Here is a 20,716-nt window from a genome sequence, read left to right on the forward strand (position 1 = left end):
ACAAATACTATGAGACAGTAAGCATCTGTTTTGAAGATTCCTAGACATAACAATGAAAGGCACCTTGATGAATGTTAGCAATCATCCTGAGTGTGATGTTCACATGTCTTAGTTCATCTGCCTCCTGAGGTAAATTAACCTCTAAATCTCAAGATAAATAACAAAAGAAACACACTCAAGAATAAGAGTACACTCATGAGAAACTTTTTTCTCAGACATGAATTATAATGAGTAACAAAAGAAAAAATCACACCATGGTTTGGCTTCAATACTCACAGAAGGGTCAACTTGGTCATTGGTCACTCCTCGCAGAACTATTTTTAATGGGTGCTTCATAAATGGAGCCAGGCAAAGAAGACCCTCCAGGTAGTAGCCAATGCCACGAAGGACACTACAGTCATGTTCCAAGGATCCACCGTATAGAAGGCCAGGCTGATAATATAAGGTCGTTCCTTAAACCAGAGAAAAAACAGCCAGATGCAGCAGAAACAAAACCAGTGTCACAAGACAACAAACAGTAAATCCCAAGGGGAAAATCTGACAAGGGCATCCAAAGGAGTTCAAAATGCCATTCCTGAGAGTCTGCACTTCACTCCAAAAGCTGACTCACTACTGTCAAGCCTCTGTAACAATAATAAACTGAGTGTAATTTAATAAACAGTAATAAATTAAACCCCTCCCTAAGCCATCTGTATTGCCAAAGTTATGGCAGGGCACAGAAGAGGGCTCCTCGTAGGTACCCTAGCCTCCTAGAGGAACACTCTCAGACTGTGCTGACTGTAGGTTCATGAACAATGGTCTTGAAGCATCACACCAGCAGCCAGCATCCTCTAGGTCCCTTGAAGTAAGATTTTTCATACAATTTACCAACAAAACTAGATGCCTAGAAAAGCAAGTATTTTGTGTCAATGCCAAGAGTGATAGCAATTTTAATTTATTATTAATAAACAGAAATATTAAAAATATTTTATGGCTCATAGTAGACATTCTTCATTATCTTGACTCATTGTTTCACATATTTATATCATCCCCAAATTTTCTTACTAAATTTAATATCATAGGAAAAGCAAAGTAAAATACCCTAGATGGTTTGGGGTAGTGGAATAAATGGGTAAAGCAAGTACTTCTACTGCTCAAAATCTTCTGCAAGGTCTTCTGGTATAATTTATCAAAAATAAACCAAGGAAAACAGCTCTTGAGAGTTTCACAAAATAAATTTAGGTTTTAATAAACATATAAATCTGAATAATCACAACCAGGATTATATTCTGATCAAAGTGATCAACACTTCTCAAAGGGTATAATTCTAGGTTATTTATCCTAAATAGTGTTAAGGCCTAGAAGCCAAAAAAAGACTACCTAACCACAAAATCCTTCAATTCCATCTACTTATGCCAGAAATTAACCAAATGAGAAACTGACCCGATAATCAAAATGATGGTTTTTGTTCTAATGGGGATATGAGCAAGGTCACATAAATGTCTTACTTTCCATCCTCCATTGCAGACATGACTAGAGAATAAAATTATTTGCCTTCTGAATCACTAATAACTTCTTCATTGCTGGAAAAATCTCCAGCAATTTCAAAGTAAACAAGGCAAGAAGACTGAGGGAATTAGAGCTGGTAAAGGGCATCTAAACATCTCAGGTCTGAACCCTGTTCTCTGTCAGGCATGGGTAAATGCAGCTACAGATCAACATATCTTATATGGCGCAGGGCCATGTATAAATCCAAGCTTGTCTTTCTTTAGAAAGCCAACATGGTAGTAACCCGGCATGGTGGCCAGCACCTATAGTCCCAGCTACTCAGGAGGCTGAAGTGGGAAGATCATCTGAGCCCAGAAAATTAAGTCCGGCCTGGGCAACACAGGAAAACTCTGTTCCAAAAATTAATGAAATTTTTTAAAAAGAAAGCCAACATATGAAAGGTCAGAGATTCCTTTGTGGAATTCCTGTGTAGAATTCAAGAAGTCGGTCAAAGGATGTTTTCAATGATTTCATTACACAGAGCAGATAAAGATTCTAATAGAAAAAGAAATAAAATAAAAAGTTAGAAACAATCTAAGTATTTATCAGTAGGAAGCAGTTAAATAAATTATCACCCATCCACATAATGGAATATAACACTACAGCCCACAGAAATATGGAGGGGAACCTGAATGTGACAGCAGGAAAAAGATCTCTGAGACATCTGCGCAAGAGAAAAAATACTAACTGCAGAACTGTGAAGAACATGACCCTGTTGATGGTTTGGGTTATGTAAGTGCTGTGACTGTGGCTACCCTGGGAGAAACTGGAAGAGGAAAGAGATAAAGAGATTTTTACATTTTTTTTTATATATCTGTATAAACATTTTAAAAGATAAAATTTTTAAATAGATTTCAACACAACTATCTCAGAATTTACTTTAAGAATAATGTGATAATATAACTAAATGGACTATGAAAAGATTTATGTAAATGTTAGGTATAAAATACTTTTATTGTCAAAAAGAAAAGATGCTTGCTTGCTCACTGACAGACTTCACATACACCTCTGGACAGTTTTATCAAAGACAGAAAATTGGGTCTATTTCAAGTGTTTTTGATCCAGAATGATGAGTTCTCATTACAATTGTCACTCACAGATTCCTCTTGTTAAATCCAAAAGACAGCCTCCAAACACTCTAACTTAATGAAGGCTTACATGACACAAAGTGATTAGTAAAGTTTTAAACACAATACAGAATTTATATCATTAAAGAGTGAGAAACAGAGGAATGTTTAGGTAACATACATAAGTACTTTCAGAAATGGACAGAAAAGGAGCTTACCTGTTTGGTTTATTTCAATTCGAGAACCATTGGTTATTTTGTCCAACAGCCTTATGAAGCTGGCTTCGAAATCTGTGGAGAAAAGAGAAAGATTGGCCTCACATTAGGATACATCTGACGAGGTATTGCAGTAGACAATAAGCTACTTCCAGCACCACACCCTGGTTTTTCCTCAAGAGCTGTGTGAGATGGGAATTGAGGAACCTGAAAAAGTAGAAAAGTACTAACTAGTATATATGGTTAATAGACTATTAGAAGCAAGTGGCCTTCACATTTCACAAAAATCAGCAACTCTACCAGCAATATAATGGGATATTAATTTCAACAGCATAAAACCCATAAAAGACCTTTATTTGACCTCAGGAGGACAAGTCAACATACAGTATAACTGCCACCTACTTTTAATGTATGAAAAAGACTGGAATATATGTTAATGGGTTTTTCTTGATAGTATGATAGGATGGTATATCAATTTAATTTTATGTTAAAAGCTTATATTTTTGAATTTGATTTAATTCATCTTATGAACAGATTGTTATAAAAGCTAGTCATTCTTAAAAAGAAAGGGTGAGAGGAAAGAAGAATGCAAGGAAATAAGAATAGATTTTAAATGTGAAATTATGGAAGGAGAGGAGTGAAGACTGAAGGAGAATATGTCCCCTGGCCTTCCCTGGAGCTGCTCTTACACATACACACACACCTTTTAGCCTTAACCTCCTGCCCGTGAACAAGAACAGGAAGACCAACTCTTCTGCCATGAAAGGTACTGGAACAGCCTAGCATTTTTAAACAGTTCTCACTTCTGTAATCAACAAGCATAGTTTGTGGGAAGAGATCCCAGCAGTTGTCTAAACTGATCCTAAAGGGTGAGCAGATCAACTAAGCAATTCTCATCTACCTGGTCTGTTACTTAACCTGCCCCATAACTCCTGTCATAGTAGGTTCTGCGATCTGTACAAAGAGCACTGGGTTAAAAGTCATAGAAACTCTGCTAGATCCTAAAACGAATAAAAATGGTTAATAACAGCTGCTGTGTGTGGAACACTTACTTGATACCATACATTCTGTCATTTAATCCTCATGACCCTGAAGTAATGAGTGTTGTTCCCATTTTGCAGAAGGCTGAGACCCAAGATTGCCAACTGGTCTAACCTGGTCAAATGACCAGCGAGTGGCTGAGTCAGGATTTGAGCCCAAGTCTGTCCTTCTCCAAAGTCCACGCTCTTTACCACACCATGATACTTGTTTGCCTCTACTCCGTTTAATCAATCACTCAAAGCCAAGCTCTTTTGCTGGAAAATCATGGTAACTTTTTAACTGCAGACAGTGACCTATTGAAGGATCTGGCAGTCAATTTAATGAGGCCCAATCAATATTTCTTTGTAATGAAAATAGAACAGAATGGACTACAATAGCCACCTCCTATCTACAATTTTACTTTCCGCAGTTTGTTCAACCCATAGTCAAACACAGTCTGAAAATATTAAATGGAAAATTCCACAAATAAACAATTCATTCGTTTCAAACTGCCTGTCATTCTGAGTAGCCTAATGAAAGCTCATGACATACCCTTCTGCTCTATAAGGGATATGAATCACCCTTTGGTCTAGCATAGCCAAACCATATATACTACCCTCCAGTTAATTAGCAGCCCTCTCAGTTATCAGATCCATTATTGTGGCACCACAGTACTTGCATTCAAGTTATCTTTATTTTACTTAATAATAACCTAAAAGCACAAGAGTAATGATACTGGCAATTGGGTTTTTGTTTATTTGTTTTTTTATACTAGAGATTGAACTCAGGGGCACTTTAACACTGAGTCACATCCCCAGCCCCCTTTTTAAAATGTATTTTATTTAGAGATAGGGTCACTCAGAGTTGCTTAGGGTCTCGCTAAGTTGCTGAGGCTGGTTTTGAACTTGTGTTCCTCCTGTCTCAGCCTCCCAAGCTGCTGGGAACACAGGCATGTGCCACTGTGCCCAGTCTTTGTTTTGCTTTTTTGAAATGGGGTCTCACTATGTTGCCCAGATGGGTCTCTAACTTGTAAACTCAAATGATCATCCCACCATAGTCTCCTGAGTAGCTGGGACTACCAATGTGTGCTTCCATGCTGGGTTGATGGTGGCAATTTGGACATGTCAAAGGAGAAGCCTATTATCAAAGGTGTTTATGTATAGGAAAAGCATAGTAAACATAGGGTACAATATGATCCAGAGTTTCAGGCATCTACTGTGCATCTACATACCATGCACAGTTCTGGATGCTGTTCGTGAAATTTTGGCTTAAGTTTTACACACATTTGTATGCAAAATAAGTTGTGATACAAGTAGCATGACTAGCTGAACTATGCTATGAAGTTAATCTAGAAATTATTTCTTTCATTTCTATAGAATATTTTATTTTTAAAAAGCAGGCATGATCCATATCATTATGCCACTTTCTAGCTAGGTTTATAGCAAATGCAAAGTACTCTGCACCAAAAAAAAAAAAAAAGAAAAAATTTGAGAGAGGCCTTGATTTACTCAAACTTTCCAGGTAACTTAATGAGAGAGAACAAGTATTCATAAATAAAGCCTAAAATTAAAACCCCATAGTTTTTGTAGGTTAGGGGAAAAAAAAAAGAAAAGAAAGTACGACTTTAGAAACATTTTGTTTTGTGATCCATGGGAGCTGTTAAACATAAATAGTCAGAAATGCAAACCCCTCAAATAAAGAGAAAAAGATTGGGCACATAAAGAGACCTCCAGACAAGATCATACCAACTCAAAAATAAACAGATGCTTCGAAAGCAGTACTTCAAAGAACTAGATTGAGCTAGCTCCAGAGTCCTGGGAACAGTGAAGATATAGCTCCATCACCTGGTACAAAAAAGATTTCAAGTTCACCTAACAGTAAGATCAAAGTTCCCAAACTTCATTAAGCCAAGGATTCCTTGACCGTTCACCTTCCCAACACCTTGACTCTTCCCAACCCCCTTCAAGACTGCTCCTAGGGGTACAAAATTTCAGATATCTAAAAACTTTAAGGGAAAAGTCCCCAAAACAAGCATAATTTTACTATGTTGTTTAGGAATACATAATAAGGTTATAAAATTATAAAGAGAATTGAAGCGAATGCCGTATTAGTCAGGACATGGCTACCACTAGGAGCAATGTAGTTAGTCAAGAATAGTTGCGAATGGCAGAAGTGCACAGATATTGGCAAGGTTCTATTTCTTGACATGGATGAGGGTCAACCAGAAGTTCATTTTACAATCCTTTAAGCACTATTTCATGTCTTGGGTATTTCTTGTGTTTTTATATCTCATGGTTAAAATAAAATTTTAACTATTAGGATTATCAATCTTGGAATTCCTCAAATACCACTTCCCATGCCTAATCCCCTCCTATTCCCTAACCCTAGAATAATCCCTTGGTAAGTGAACTTATCATTTCTTTAATGTGTGTATGTGTGCCCTATAAGACAGAAAGGCAAAAGCATGTCTTAAAGGAAGTGTGTAGGAGAATACAACTGAAGATTTATACTTTAAAAACAAAGACCCAACCTGGAGGTAGAGTTCACAACACCTGCCTAGCATGCCTAAGACCCTGGGTTCAATCCCCAGAACTGTAAAAATACCACCAAGGAGCAAATTTCAATAAATAAAGTTTCAAAGTATTCTAACTCAAATGTGTACAAATACTGAGCTGATTAAGTAAATCATGGCACATCCATGTATCAGAACACTCTGCAGCCTTATAATTAATAAGATTTTAAAATATACTATATACTATATAAGCCATCTCCAAGGTACAATCAGTAAAAAAAGACAGATGACCATTTATGTAAAAAAGGAAATTATATATGTATATGTATAACATATATAATTTATGTAACTTGCTATACATATATATAATTTGTTTATGAAAAAAGTTCTGAAAAGAAAGACAACAAATTAATAACACTGGTTGTTTAATAGGGAGTGGGGATTGGAAGAGAGTCAAAAGAAAGACTTCACAAACTCTCTCACTTTGAATTTTGAGTCATGTGCATGCACTTTGAAAAATACAGTTTCATTAAAAGTACAAATAAAGTTACTGCCCTACAATTTAAAAAGCCAATAAGAGTTTTCATCAAATAGCCTAAGACATATCTTTATAATACTATGTAGCCATAAAATTTTTTTTAATTATTTAATTACACAATTGTGGACATGCTCACACTATATCAAAGGAAAGTTAAAAAGTAACATATGCAATGTGATTGCAGTTTCTTTAGAGAATAAATGTAAGACAAGGCAGTAAACTGTTGAGGGAAACTTAGTCATGATTTTCCTCATTAAATTCAAAAGACAGAAATTACAAATACCCAACTTTTAGAACTAAAAGATGTCCACATACTTGAAAATAACATGCTTTATTTATTTATGCATACATAATTAAATAAAATGTGATGATAAATTATATTTTAATGTAAAGAAATATATAACATCTCAATTATGACTAGGTCAAGGGAAAATTACAGGACATAATAAAATACCTTAAACAAATATAAATTTAAAGAAACTATATGGTAGTATACCAGAGAAAAAGTTGCCACTCTAAAGATTTTGATTTGATTATCCTTAATAACTAAGAAAGGAAGAAAGAAAGAAAAGGAATGAGGGAAGGAAGGAAGGAAGGGAGGGAGGGAGGGAAGAGGAGGGGAAGAAAAGAAGGGAAGGAAAGAAAGGAAGGAAGGAAGGAAGGGAAGAAGGGTAGGACAGAGGGAGACAAAAAATAAAATTCAAAGCAAAAAACAAATGCCTTTTAAAAACAGGAAAAGAGCAAAGAGGTCTAAAGTCTAAAGAAAATTAAACAGCAGAAGATGTTAATATAAGGAAGAAATAACAATGAAAGGAAAGGTTAGCTTACTAATTAGGCAAAAGAACTTTACATACTTAGATTTGGAATCATATTCCCCTTTCGTTTTTGTTATATAATATTCATCTCTGCCTCTTTCTGGGTCATCTTTGACCCAGTAATTTCAGGTATAGGATTCTATCTAATGGAATCAGAAGTATGTTAGGATATATATACAAAAACTTTATTGTTGCTTCAATTATAATAACATGCTGGAGATTTCATAAATATGTATAGTTAAATATGGAAGATTAAGAAAACTGGTTGTGACTGTTTGTATTATGGAATACTCTGTGTATCTCTTTTTAAAGCATGTTATAAAGTTTATGGAATAATGTCCATGATGTGTTCATAAGCTTAAAAGGCAAATTATGGAATGCCTAGTAATAATATTTTTGTGTTAGGAAAAAAAACTGTGTGCACCATGGAATAGGTTCTAGAAGACTGCTTCTTGGGATTATGACTGATGAAAGATATGGTTCTGTAGCCAGGGCAATAAGGTACATAACCTGCACGGATGATTTCAAAATAAGAGTTTGTTTCCTCAAACATGCATTACTTTTATAATGTAAAATGAAACCAAAATTTTTTGTCCCACACCTTCAAAATTTCTTACTTAAATGCTTATGTAAAATTCTGTAAGAGAAATAAAATCAATAAAGGACAAAATAATTATCTGATTTATGTTGTCTTTCAAGTTTCCTACTTATATCCATACACTCCAGTTCTGGTCCTTTTCTTCATGAACAGAGAGCATTTCCTCCACCTCAGAAAAACCACTAGAGACAGAGAGGGGCATTATAAAATAACAAGAGTCAATCCACCAAGATGGCATAGCAATCCTAAATGCACTAAACAACAAAGCTGCAAAATACATGAAGCAAAAACTGATCAAACTGGAAAGGTAAGAAAAATCCGCAATTACTGCTCGATTTACCCAATTCCCTTCTCTTAACAATCAAGAGAGAAACTGGACAGAAAAATCATTAAAACTACAGGTCCTAAGTTTACATCCAACACTGGGTATAAAGCACTCTAACCCAAGGAAAGAAATACAGGTTTGTTCTACATGTCCATGAAATATATACCAAAATAGGACATTTTAAAATCTCACCAAATTTAAAAGAATTGAACTCAAGCAGAGCATGTTCTCCCGTGATAATGAAATTAAATTAAAATCAATAACAGAAAGTTAACAGGAAATATTCTAACACATGGAAACTAAACAATACACTTATAAATAATCCCTAAGTCAAAGAGAAAATCTCAAAGAAAATGAAAAACACATTGAACTGAGTGAAAATTAAAATATAATATATCAAGTCAAGTACACTGGCATGTGGCTATAATCCCAGTCACTCAGAAGCCTAAGGGAGGACCCACAAGTAGACAATAAGCCCGGGCAATATAATGAGGCTCCACATCAAAAATTAAATAAGTAAATAAAACACAACATACCAAAATTTGTGGAACACAGTTAAAGCAGTATTGAGAGGGAAGTTTACTGTACTAAGGGCTTCTATTAGAAAAGTGAAATTTTCCAATAATCTGAGCTCTACCTCAAGAATTTAGAAAAAGAAAAGCAAAAACAAACCCAAACCAAATGAAGGAAGGAAATAATAAAGATACAAGCAGAAATAAATTAAATTGGAAACAAAAACCAGAAAAGACTCACTAAAACAAAGAGGTGATTCTTTATTTTACTTATTTATTTAATTCACTCCTCTTTTATTTTGAAAGGGGGAGGGCAGTGCTGGAGATTGAACTTAGAGCCATGTGCATGCTAGGCAAGCCTCCAATCCACTAAGTTATACCCCCAGACAAGTACTGGTTCTTTAAAGAGATCAATGAGATTAATAAAAATTACACACACACACACAGAATAAGTGAGAGAGGGAAGAGAGAAGACACAATTACCAATAGCAAGAATGAAAAAAGGTAAATCACTACAGATCCTACAGACATCCAAAGGATAAGGGAACAACATGAACAACTCTATATATATAAATTTGACAAGTCAGATAAAATGGACTACTTCTTCAAAAACACAAACTACTACAGCTCATCCAATATAAAGTAGATAATTTTAATAACCCCATAGCTATTCAGGAAATTGAGTTTAAAATAATTTTAAAACTTCCAAAAAATAACCCTCTAAGCCTATATGCTTTCACTGGAGAATTCTATCAAATATTTAAAGAACGTTAGAAATCAACTCTGTAAATCTCTTCTAGAAAACAAAAGAAAAAACATTTCCAATTTATTTTAAATGAATATGACCCTGATACCAAACCAGACCAAGAGAGTACAAAAGAAAAAACCACAAATTAATATCACTCATGAATATACACACAAATATCCTTCACAAAGTATGAGCAAATATATAAAATTATTTTATATATTCAGTAATGTTTAAAGGAATTATAAACCATGACCAAGAGGGATGTATTCCAGGAATGGAATGCTAGTTCAGTATCTGAAAATCAATCAATGTATTATAAACTACACTAACAGGCCAAAGAAGAAAAATCATATGATCACATTAATTGTTGAAGAAAAATCACTTGATAAAATAAAACACCCATTCGTAATAAAACCTCAGAAAAATGGTAATAAAAGGAAACTTCCTCAATTTGATAAAAAGCGTCCACAGCTAACGTACTTAACAGTGCTTTCCATATTTAACTGGGTGCTTTCCACTTAAGACAGGGAGAAAGGTAAGGATATTTGCTTTAACCACTCTTATTTAACATAATGCTAGAAGTTCTAGCCAGTGTAATAATGCAGAAGAAAGAAGGAAAAGCACACAGATCAGAGAAACACATTATTCCTGTTTGTCAATGTAGAAAATACTAAATAAAGCTAAAAAAAAAAATCCTCCTACAACTAATAGGAAAATAAAGCAAAGTTGCAGGATAGAAGACAAATAGACAAAAAAAAAAAATTGTATTGTTTATACTAACAACACATGAAGACCCAAATTCACATATCCTAATTTCAACTGCTTAAAAACAAAAAAAAATTAGGTAAAAATCTTAAAAAAAAAAAAAAAAATGTACAGGACTTGTATGCTGAAAACTACATAATCCCAACAAAAGAATTCAAAAAGAGATTTAGATGGAAAAACAGACTATGTTCATGAATTAGAAAACTCAAGGCAATAAACACATCCCAAATATCTCCCCATACTGACATACAGGTTTAATACAGTTCTCAACAATAATAATCTTAGACAAGATTATTCTAAAACTTATATGAAAAGCCTATTTATATAGAACTAAAATAAGTAAAAAGTGATTTTGAACAATAAAAATTGTTAGAGGAATCAGTCTGATTTCAAAACATTATACAACTGCAGTAACCAAGATTGAGTGGTACTAACAAAGAGAAAATAAACACATAGACCAAAAGAACAGAATGGAGAGCCCTGAAAGAGAACCACACAAATACATCTAATTGATTCTTTACAAAGATTCAAAAGCAATTAAGAAAACGGAAGATTGTCATTTCAATAAACAGTGCTGGAGCAACTGGAGACACATGGAGAAAAAAGTTAACTTTGACCTAATAAACTTTACATGTCATTCAAAAATTAAATATAAATCATAACACTTAAGAAAAAAATATACAGGTTGAGCATCATTTATTTAAAATGCTTGGGACCAGAAGTGTTTCAGATTTTGAATCTTTTCGGATTTTGGAAAAGTTGCATATGTATAATAAGATATCTAAGGAGACAGGATTCAATTCCAAACATGAAATTCTTTTATGTTCCTTATATGCATAGCTTGAAGGTAATTTTATACAATATTTTTAGTGCTCTAATGTTTTGACTGTGACCTGTCACATGAGGTCAAGTGTAGAATGTTCCAGTTGTTAATGCTCAAAAAGTTTTGGATTAGGGAGGATTTCAGATTTTCAGATTAGGAATATTCAATTTGTGGTAGAAAATTTTAAAGATCTACAGTGAGGCAAGGTTCTCAGATGTGAAACAAAAAATCACAGCCATGATAAGAAAAATTGTTAAATTCTTCTGCACTAAGATTAAAATTCTTTCTGCACGAGACTGAAAAGACATAATATAGAGTGGGAGAAAATATTAGCAAACCATATATCTGACAGAAGATTGGAATAAGTAAAGAACACTCAAAACTCAGGAATGGGATATAATTCAGTGATAGAACACATAACTAGCCTGGAGCAAGGCCCTGGGTTCAATGCCTAGCACCAAAACAAACAGAATTCCCAAAACGCAACACTAAACACAAACAATCCTATTAGAAAGTGCATAATGACAAAAAAGACATTTTAATGAAGACATCATTAGTCATTTGAAATACACAAAATTAAAACCACAAAGAGACACCACTACATATGTATCAAGATGACTAAAATTAAAAGTAGTAATAACACCAAGTGCTGGTAAGGATGCAGAGAAACTGATTCTGAAATTCATAAAGTGCTGGTGGGAATATAAAATGGTTGGCAGTTTCTTTAAAAATTAAATATGCAACTACCATAAAACAAAGCATTTCCACATAAAGACCTATACACAAATTTTTATAGCAGCCTTATTCATAATAGCCAAAAATTAGAAATAACTCAGGCCAGGTGCAGTGGCACACTCTTGCAATCCCAGCAATTCAGAAACCTGAGGCAAGAGGATCACAAGTTCAAGGCAAACCTTAACAGCTCAGCAGGACTGTCTCAAAACAAAATATAAAGGACTTGGGATGTAGTTCAATGGTAGAGTACACAAGGCCCTGGGTTCACTTTCCAGTAAAGCAAAAAAGAAAGGAAGAGAGGGAGGGAAAGAAAGGAAAGGAAAACAGATGTCCTTCAATAGGTTTAAAAAAAAAAAAATGTGGTGGTTTCATACCATGGTATCCTTCTCAGCAATAAAAAGGAACAAATTTGATAAAAACAACAACTTGGATAACTCTCTCGCCAGAGAATAAAAATTGAAAAAGGTCAATTCCAAAAAGTTACACACTAATTCCATTCATGTAACATTTTTCAAATGACAAAACTAGAGAAGTTGAGAACAAATAAGTATAAGCAGTTGCCAGTAGTTAAGGAGACAGTGATGGAAGGAGGATAAGAGGGTGCATCTAAACTGGACAATATGAGGAAACCTTGTAGTGGTAGAAATGTTCTGTATCTCTGTTCTATCAGGGTCGATATTCTGGTTGTAATACTGCAGGTATTGTGGTTATTCCAGATGTTCCCATTAGGGAAAACTGGACAGCATCTCTCTGTATTATTGTAACTATATGTGACTCCATGATTATCTCAAAATGGTAAGTTTGAAAAAAATGAGATGGTGGACAGTTCCATGTGAAATAGCACTTTACAACCTCCCAGCAGCAGCAGAAGATCTGAAAACAGGCCATTAGGATCCTTAGCTTTAAAAGCTACGTCTTGGCTGGGGATATAGCTCAGTTGGTAGAGTGCTTGCCTAGCATGCATGAAGCCCTGGGTTCAATCCCCAACACCACCAAAAAAAAAAAAAGTAACTTAAAAGATACGTCTTTTTTTTTTTTTTTTTTTGGTGGGGGGGGCGCGGGTGTGCCGGGGATTGAACTCAGGGGCACCTAGACCATTAAGCCACATCCCCAGGCCTATTCTGTATTTTATTTAGAGACAGGGTCTCTCCGAGTTGCTTAGGGCCTCCCTTTTGCTGAGGCTGGTTTTGATCTCTATCCTCCTGCCTCAACCTCAAGAGCTGCTGGGATAGTGTTTGGGGCAGTCAAAAATCACTTGGGAGCACAGTTTAACAGTCAGAAGAAGGACAAGGGGTTCCTAATCAACAGGATAATGTTTAATCTATACTTACATTATTACAGTCACCCAGCCCCTCTCAAATCCAGCTGTCTATCAACAATCATGAATTCCAGACCATGCTGGGGGGAAAAAAAAAAATACATGTACATCCTTCACTTGGTAGATCCAATTTATGAAAACCCAGATTTATCCTCAAAGCAATGCATCAGTTAACCAAAAGATGTTTCATCTTTCAAAGAATCTCTACACAACGTTTCCGCTGCACATTTAAAAGGATTCTTTTAATTAAAACTCCCCTTCTTCCTCCTTTTTCACAATCTTATCTACTTAAGCTATATGTAGCACTCCCATGGTACCAAATAACTCTTCTCATGTCCCAGAAGAAGACAGTCATGTGACCTGCTGGGCAGAAGTAGTTCTGTCTCCTAACTCCTAAATTAGGACCATTGCCCAAGTCCATCATTTCTGCTATTACCTTTCTCATAGAATTCCTTTTTATTCAGACCTGACATTACATAGAAATTGTTAAGTCAAACGAACTCTGCAAGTCAGTTTCCCTGGTGAAACTGAGACAAAGTTGGGAAATGCTTTCCAACACTGATGAGGAACACCCAAGTTCATCATGCAGTTGGACAGGGAAACAGGCCCTCCAGGTTGGAGGTGGCTACATTCTCTTTCCAGCTGTTAATCAGTGGATGTTCAATTTTACCAGCTCAGAATTATATCTTGGTTCTTTTTTTTTTTTTTAAACCAAAAAAGCAACAAAGAAAACTTATTTTCTACTCAATGATAGAAAGTATAGTGAGACAATGTAATTGGTTATGTTCCTCCAGAATGAAGTATAAATTACACATGTGGCTGAATAATTTTTAAAACCACTCCAGGATCATTTTTCTTTGGGGTTCAAATTCTTATTATTTACAATCTTTGCACAGAAGTAGACAGCCTTAAGTAACACAGCTGACCTGTATTTCATCCACTTATGAATCCTGTGCAGTTTTCTGGGTACCACATGCTGCTATCCCTAATCATTAGGGATATGCGGAAAAAGAAAAGTCTTAATTAATAAAGTCCAATATGCCAGAATTTTTTGACATCAGCACTACTGACACTGTGGAAATAAAAATTCCTTATTTTGGGGGTTGTCCTGTGCATTGTAGAATACTTAATAGCACCCTTGGGCTCTAGCCACTAGATGCCAAGAGTAACCACCACTACCACCACCCTGACCCAGTTGTGACAACCAAAAATGTCTCTAAGCACTGCCAAATGTCCTCTGGAGAGCAAAATTGCTCCTGATTAAGAACAACTGCATTATATAAATAACAAAGAAATACTTGTAAATGATCACCTAACAGGAAAATTGGAAAAAGAAGATAAAGAGAAGGCATAATTATAATTCTCTTAAAGTGTTTGAAAATTTTCCAAAAAAACACTGGAACAGATTTTTGATACCAGAGAGTATAACTTTACCTAGTGAACAGAAGCTACATAATAATAAACCAACTAACATTTATTCTTCCTCTGTGTCAGGCACCTTTTGCTACCCTTGAATTATATAATTTTTACAACAAACCTATGAGGGAGGTAGCATTGACCCTTCTTTACAGATGAAAAAAATTAAGGCTCAGAAATATTATCAAACTTGCCCAAAGTCTAAGAGCTAATAGCAAAAAGGCAGAACCAGAACTCAAACCAAGGTGTAACACTGAGCTCTTAACCATCAAAGCTACTATGGCCATGACAAATAAGAATTTTTCCTCAGTTAAAAAAAAAAAACCTTTTTTTACTTAAGAAATGTTTCTATCACCAATAACCACAAACTCCATCCTCTAAGAACAGAAATTTCAATCTAGAAAGACTTCCTTCACAACTTTCAGGGAAACTTCTGCTCTGAATTCCACTGAGCCTCTTTGCCACACTCCCTTCTTCTTGCTACTCCACTCAAGTCCTTCCAGTTTAGACGATTAACTCCTAAGAGCAGCAGCAATCAGTTTCTCACATTTACATCCCCCACAAAAACATGCACATAATGGGGCTCAAAAAAGTTTTCCTGAAAGAATGGTCCTTAGACAGAAGGCCTCCCATACTATCCCCATCCTCTCAAAGTCCACTCTACAAGATATAATTCTTATATTTGATCTGAAAATTATACAAGACTTGCTGTTTTTTCCAACTCTCATAATGAGTCAGGAAGAAGCAAAAAAAGATAGATGACTGAATACACTGGCTACATCTTCAATCAAACCACCAAAAATTCATTTGACTATGATCACAAGTAATGTGACAAGGGCTACATGTATTTATGTATATGTATGTTTATATGCATATACACTTACTGTGTGCATTTATGTGCATCACAGTTCCCTCTATAAGAAATTAAGCATACAAATATCTATCAACCAGGCTTCTGAGGCTCTGAAGTCAGTACACAGAGGTCTAAACTAGAGTCCTCTTTTTTTCCTGTGGTAAATTAACGAGGTGAAGCAAATAATGCTCTACTGTGATGCTCCCATAAAATATCGGCATATCTGCCAACTAGTACTACTTCCTCCAGGTACCAGTCTGGCACACTTTCAGTGGCCAAGTCCTGTTCTTGGAAGAAATGGAAGCTCATATTTGTGTGTCATTAAAGAGATGTTCACAAACAGTGAAGTGGGGAGACAGGAAATTAAATATTAGATTGGAGGCCACCTGTCAAGAGACAAACTCTGAATTCCATCTTTTAAGCACTATTTTTCTGTTAGAAAGCCCACATCTCCAAGTTAAAGTACTTTGAAGGAGAAAGGGGAGGTAAGAGATGATTACCCAGTCAGTGTTCACTGAAAGTAGAAGCTAGGGGCAAAGGGCTTCAGGCTAATATGGGATTGAAAAATGCCACAGAATAGCATTATCAAGCAATCATTTTTCCCAAAGGCCAGAGTTAAATTAAGGGGAACTGATGTTGAAGGGAAGAGCCCTGGCATAAACAATTTAGTGATCTCTCCTTAACTTCCTCAGTTGCTTTCACACAGTGGATGGAGGGCAGGAACTATGTAATTTTTCCTCAGTTTCTCACTATTGTTCATGAGGTCTTCTGGTTCTTTCCTTCCTAACCTGTCTCCATCAATAACATGATATTCGCCACCAAGAATATCATGTGCAATCAATCACCATGTGCAATCAGTCTCCATTCAAGCGAGGCAGAAAGGTTAACTAGCCAAAAAAGAAAAAACACATTAATACAGATTATGAAATGGGCTAGCCCCCTAAAATAGGAGCCAGTGCAAGATTAAACATATTAACATGACCTAGGAAGCTCCCAGGACTAATCATAAACCTTCAATTTACAAACAGTTTTTTTTTTTTTCTCCTTTACCTGATTCTCCCACTTTGGGACAATCAGACATAAGCTCTTAAATGCATACCTTATTCCAGGGGACCAGGTGAAAATCGAAGCCACCTCATGCCCTGTGTTTGAACTGGGCCCACTTTGTGGAGCAAAAAGTGAGCTTGGAAGCCTGTAGTTTTACCGCTTGTCAGCAACCCTTTATTGAAGTCAAGGCAATTAGGCCTTTGACTGTTTTAAAAAAGAAAAAACTATCTCAAAGCTTCACACATCCGTCACGGTCACGTCTGAAAACACAGTCTTTTTTAAAATTTTTAATCCACACCAAACGAGTGGTGTGAGGGAAGTCAAGACATAATAGCGACACAGACAGCGGGGGTCTGAAAAGACCTGTATTGGGACAGGGCAGGAAACCAACCAGTGGCACTTTTCTCTCTAAATGTCTTCCGAGGGCTCATTTCGATCCAACAAACTTTTTTTCTCCTTTGAGACGTTTATTACAAGAGGAATAGGGACTGAAAGGAAGCGAGAGGACGATGCCTGGGATTTGCAACACGTAATGCTGGAAAACGTGTAGCTGTTTACTACTAGCGCCTGGGAGACGCTGAGCGCAGCGCACAGCTGAGCGCACCCCTCCGGGTCCGACCCCGCCTCTGCCACCACTCAGGCGCGTGCGGCCGTCGGGGCCACGCGCCCACCAGCCCTCCCGACGCGCCCGCGGGACCCTGAAGACTCCTGCGCGCCGCCCGCGCCACCAGTTTATCAGCTCCGGCTTCCCTCGGCCCTCCGCCCACGCTGCGCTCGGCCAGCCCCAAGTTACCTCGGAGGCCCGGGTTGTCGTCTCTGGCCCGAATCTTTCGGATTTTGACTGGGCGCCCGCTCAGGGTAGACAGGACCAGACGCTGGCGCAAGAAGTTGCACCCCGCGTAGCTGAGGGAGTGCGCCTGGGTCGCCATGTGCGCGCCCTCTGCAGAGGCACGGGCAGCCGGAGCGCGGTGATTTGGATGGGCAAAGGGGGTCTTGACCCGGGCGACAGCTGCAGCAGCGGCCCTCGCAGCCTCCCTCAGCCCCGCAGCCCCACAGCCCCGGGCGCGTCCACGTGGTTTGGAACAGGAAGACAGAGAGACTAGACACCGGGTCAGAGGGGAGCGGGGCGGAGCCAGCGGCCACCACCCCCCGCCTCCCCACCCGGCTGGGGGCGGCCCCTACGCTGGACCAAGCTACTATTGGCCAACGCAGAATCAGGGCGGTGCCCATACCGCACCACCATTGGTCCGTGCTCGAACTGGGCGGGACCTAAACCAGGCTGCCATTGGCCCGTAGTGGAGCTGGGCGGTGCCCGGGCCCCGGCAACAGTGCCAGACGGGAGGGAGCGTGGCTGGGCTGCCTAGGAACAGAGGAGCGGGAGTCCCCTGTTGGGTCAATCCCCGCAGGGTTTTCCCGGTTTTAGGGTCAAGGGAAAGCGACAGACTTTGGTAGGGAACCTACTACGGGCAGATGGCTTAGCATCGCTGCTTAGGGCAACTGAGGAGTGAGAATGGTGTTATCTTCCCTGCTTTTTCCCTAATAAAGGCGAAAACTGCGTTGGCGCGCTTACCCTGCTTGGGCTAAGCGCGTTCCCGATGCAATTCCTTCTCTGCTCTGTCACCCTGGAAGGTAGTCACTCCAGACTTAATACATGGGGAAGGACCCGAGGAAAACTGCAAAGGTGACATGGTAGTCGTATTAGGATCTGTCCTTTAACACCAAGTCAATATTTTATTATGAGGTACCTCGCTGTGACCGTTAATTATTTGTTTTTTAGCTTATATTCACTGTGCATTTTATGTCAAAACCGGCCCTTCACCTCACATACTTCAAAATGGATTGTGGAAATTACTTCAAATACATACACACACACACACACACACACACACACACACACACACACACACTGCTTTTCTTTCCTCCAATCCTGCTCGCCAAAATCTTCCTGAATATTGGAGTATTTCACTCTTTTACCTAAAAACCTTCGAAGCGGGGCAATTATCAAATGACTACAAACCTACGAGTCCAGTTTCATAATAATGTAGGTTCCCAGCCAGGACTTGAGTTTCAGAACACAAAGTGGAGAATGGGAGTGGATTAGGGGAATGTCTGAAAGGGGTGGGAGCTGGAGTAAGAATAACAGATATAACCAGCCATAAGCAGACAAGTCAAGCAGACAAGTCAGTTATGAGGAACCACCTGTGGTTTGAATTTCTAAACTGCCAAGGGATAGTAGACATGTAGATAGGACTTAATAGAATTAGCTCAGACGTTCACTGAGAGAGATGGATAATCCATTAATACCGTTTCTTGAGATTGCTTTTTTTTAAATCAGTGTTTTATAACTCTACTTAATAGCGTAATTCATTATGTCATATTTGTACCTGGACGTAATTTGATCAATCACATTCCCCAGTACATTCCTTTTGCCTCCCATTCTCCCTCCTTGAGATTGCCTTTTATGGAGCTGACAGTGGTTATGAAGGAAGCCATGTAAAGCTCCAGGACCCTTGAGTATCCTGATTGCTATTCAGTGGAGAAGGCTAAAAGGAGGGGAGGAGCTAACACCAGGTGTGGGTTGTTGTTGTTTTTAATGGCATCTCATTAAATTACACAACAACCTTAAGAAAACAACTATTATCCTCTGTAGCTGCCCTGTTCATATCCTTACTATTTTCAGCACAAACCTACTCCCTTTTCTTCCACCACCAGCTTCATCTCTGCTTGAAGGGTTTTTCCACCTCTGAACAACTCACCTGGTCAACAGTAAAAGAGAATTAATGCCCCCCAGAGTCTTCAACCTGTGACTAACTGGAGTTGATACATAAATACCTCACCTCCCTTAACTCTTAGGTGAGATAGTTCTGAGATAATAGATTTTGCAGTGTTTCCCCAGGATTTCTCAATGAGTTTAAGCTCCACATGCCTACAGTAGTAACTTGCGTGGTTAAGTACCTTTCCTTAGTTTCTTTCCTTTCACTCTGTCACTTCCCAACACCCTTATGATATGTCCAGGAGTTAAATCCCAAATAATTTCACTCAAATTCTTTCCTTGGGGTCTCTGGTCAACTCCAAAATAAATCCTGACTTAAAATCTGTGAATTGAGATTCAGGGGGCGGGCCGGAGGGGGATGATTTACTTAAAGTGGTACCACTAGTAAATGGTATAATCGGAATAAAATATCTATCTTTCTAGATCCTGAATCTACAATAAAAAGTCTGGCAGAAGCCTGGTGGTGATGAAGTTGTAATGCTAGAAAGACAGAGAAAGATAGATATATAGAGAGAGAGAAAGAGAGAAAGAAACCTGCTCCAGAAGACATCCAGCATCAACTGCCAGACAAGGTAATGAGCAAGTCCTCAGATGATCCCATTCCCCACCCAGCTTCTGATCAACTGAAACCACCCTAGTTGAGGGCCATCTGGAGCACAAATGAGCTATCCCTCATGAGCCCTGCCCAAATTGCATATCCATAAAATAAACCAATTATTGTTACCTTTTTAAACTATGTGTTTGGGGCAGTTTGTTTTACAGTAATAAATAATTGAAAATGATTCACTATGACACATTTGTATTGTTTCAATTTTGATACAGTATAACTATATACTCCTGGTTTAGTTAGGTTTTTTGTGGCTGTGACCTAAACATCAGATGAGAACAATATAGAGGAGGAGAAGTTTATTTTGGATTTGTCTGTTTATTTAGTGCTGACTGCATAGCTCTAGGTCCAAGGTGAGACAGAACATCATGGCTAAGTGTGTGGCAGAAAGAAGCAGCTCAGGACATGGCAACTAGGAAGCAGAGAGAAAGAGCTCTGCTCACCAGGGATAAAATATAAATCACAAAGGCATACCCCCAGAGACCTACTTCTTCCAGTCACA

The 20,716-nt window shown here is 37.7% G+C and overlaps 1 protein-coding gene across 1 annotated transcript in view; it reads right to left on the minus strand.

Annotated features, from left to right (window-relative positions):
- Positions 1 to 17,923, minus strand: part of Rcl1 (RNA terminal phosphate cyclase like 1) — a 52,497-nt gene extending 34,574 nt beyond the window's left edge. Inside the window, 3 exon segments of the mRNA XM_047525591.1 lie at positions 277 to 452; positions 2,813 to 2,884; positions 17,628 to 17,923. Coding sequence (XP_047381547.1) covers positions 277 to 452; positions 2,813 to 2,884; positions 17,628 to 17,763 — 384 coding nt within the window. The 5' untranslated portion in view covers positions 17,764 to 17,923.
- Positions 17,924 to 20,716: the final 2,793 nt, after the last annotated feature.

This window comes from Sciurus carolinensis, chromosome 14 (assembly GCF_902686445.1).
Source record: "Sciurus carolinensis chromosome 14, mSciCar1.2, whole genome shotgun sequence".
In the NCBI taxonomy this organism is placed as follows: Eukaryota; Metazoa; Chordata; class Mammalia; order Rodentia; family Sciuridae; genus Sciurus; species Sciurus carolinensis.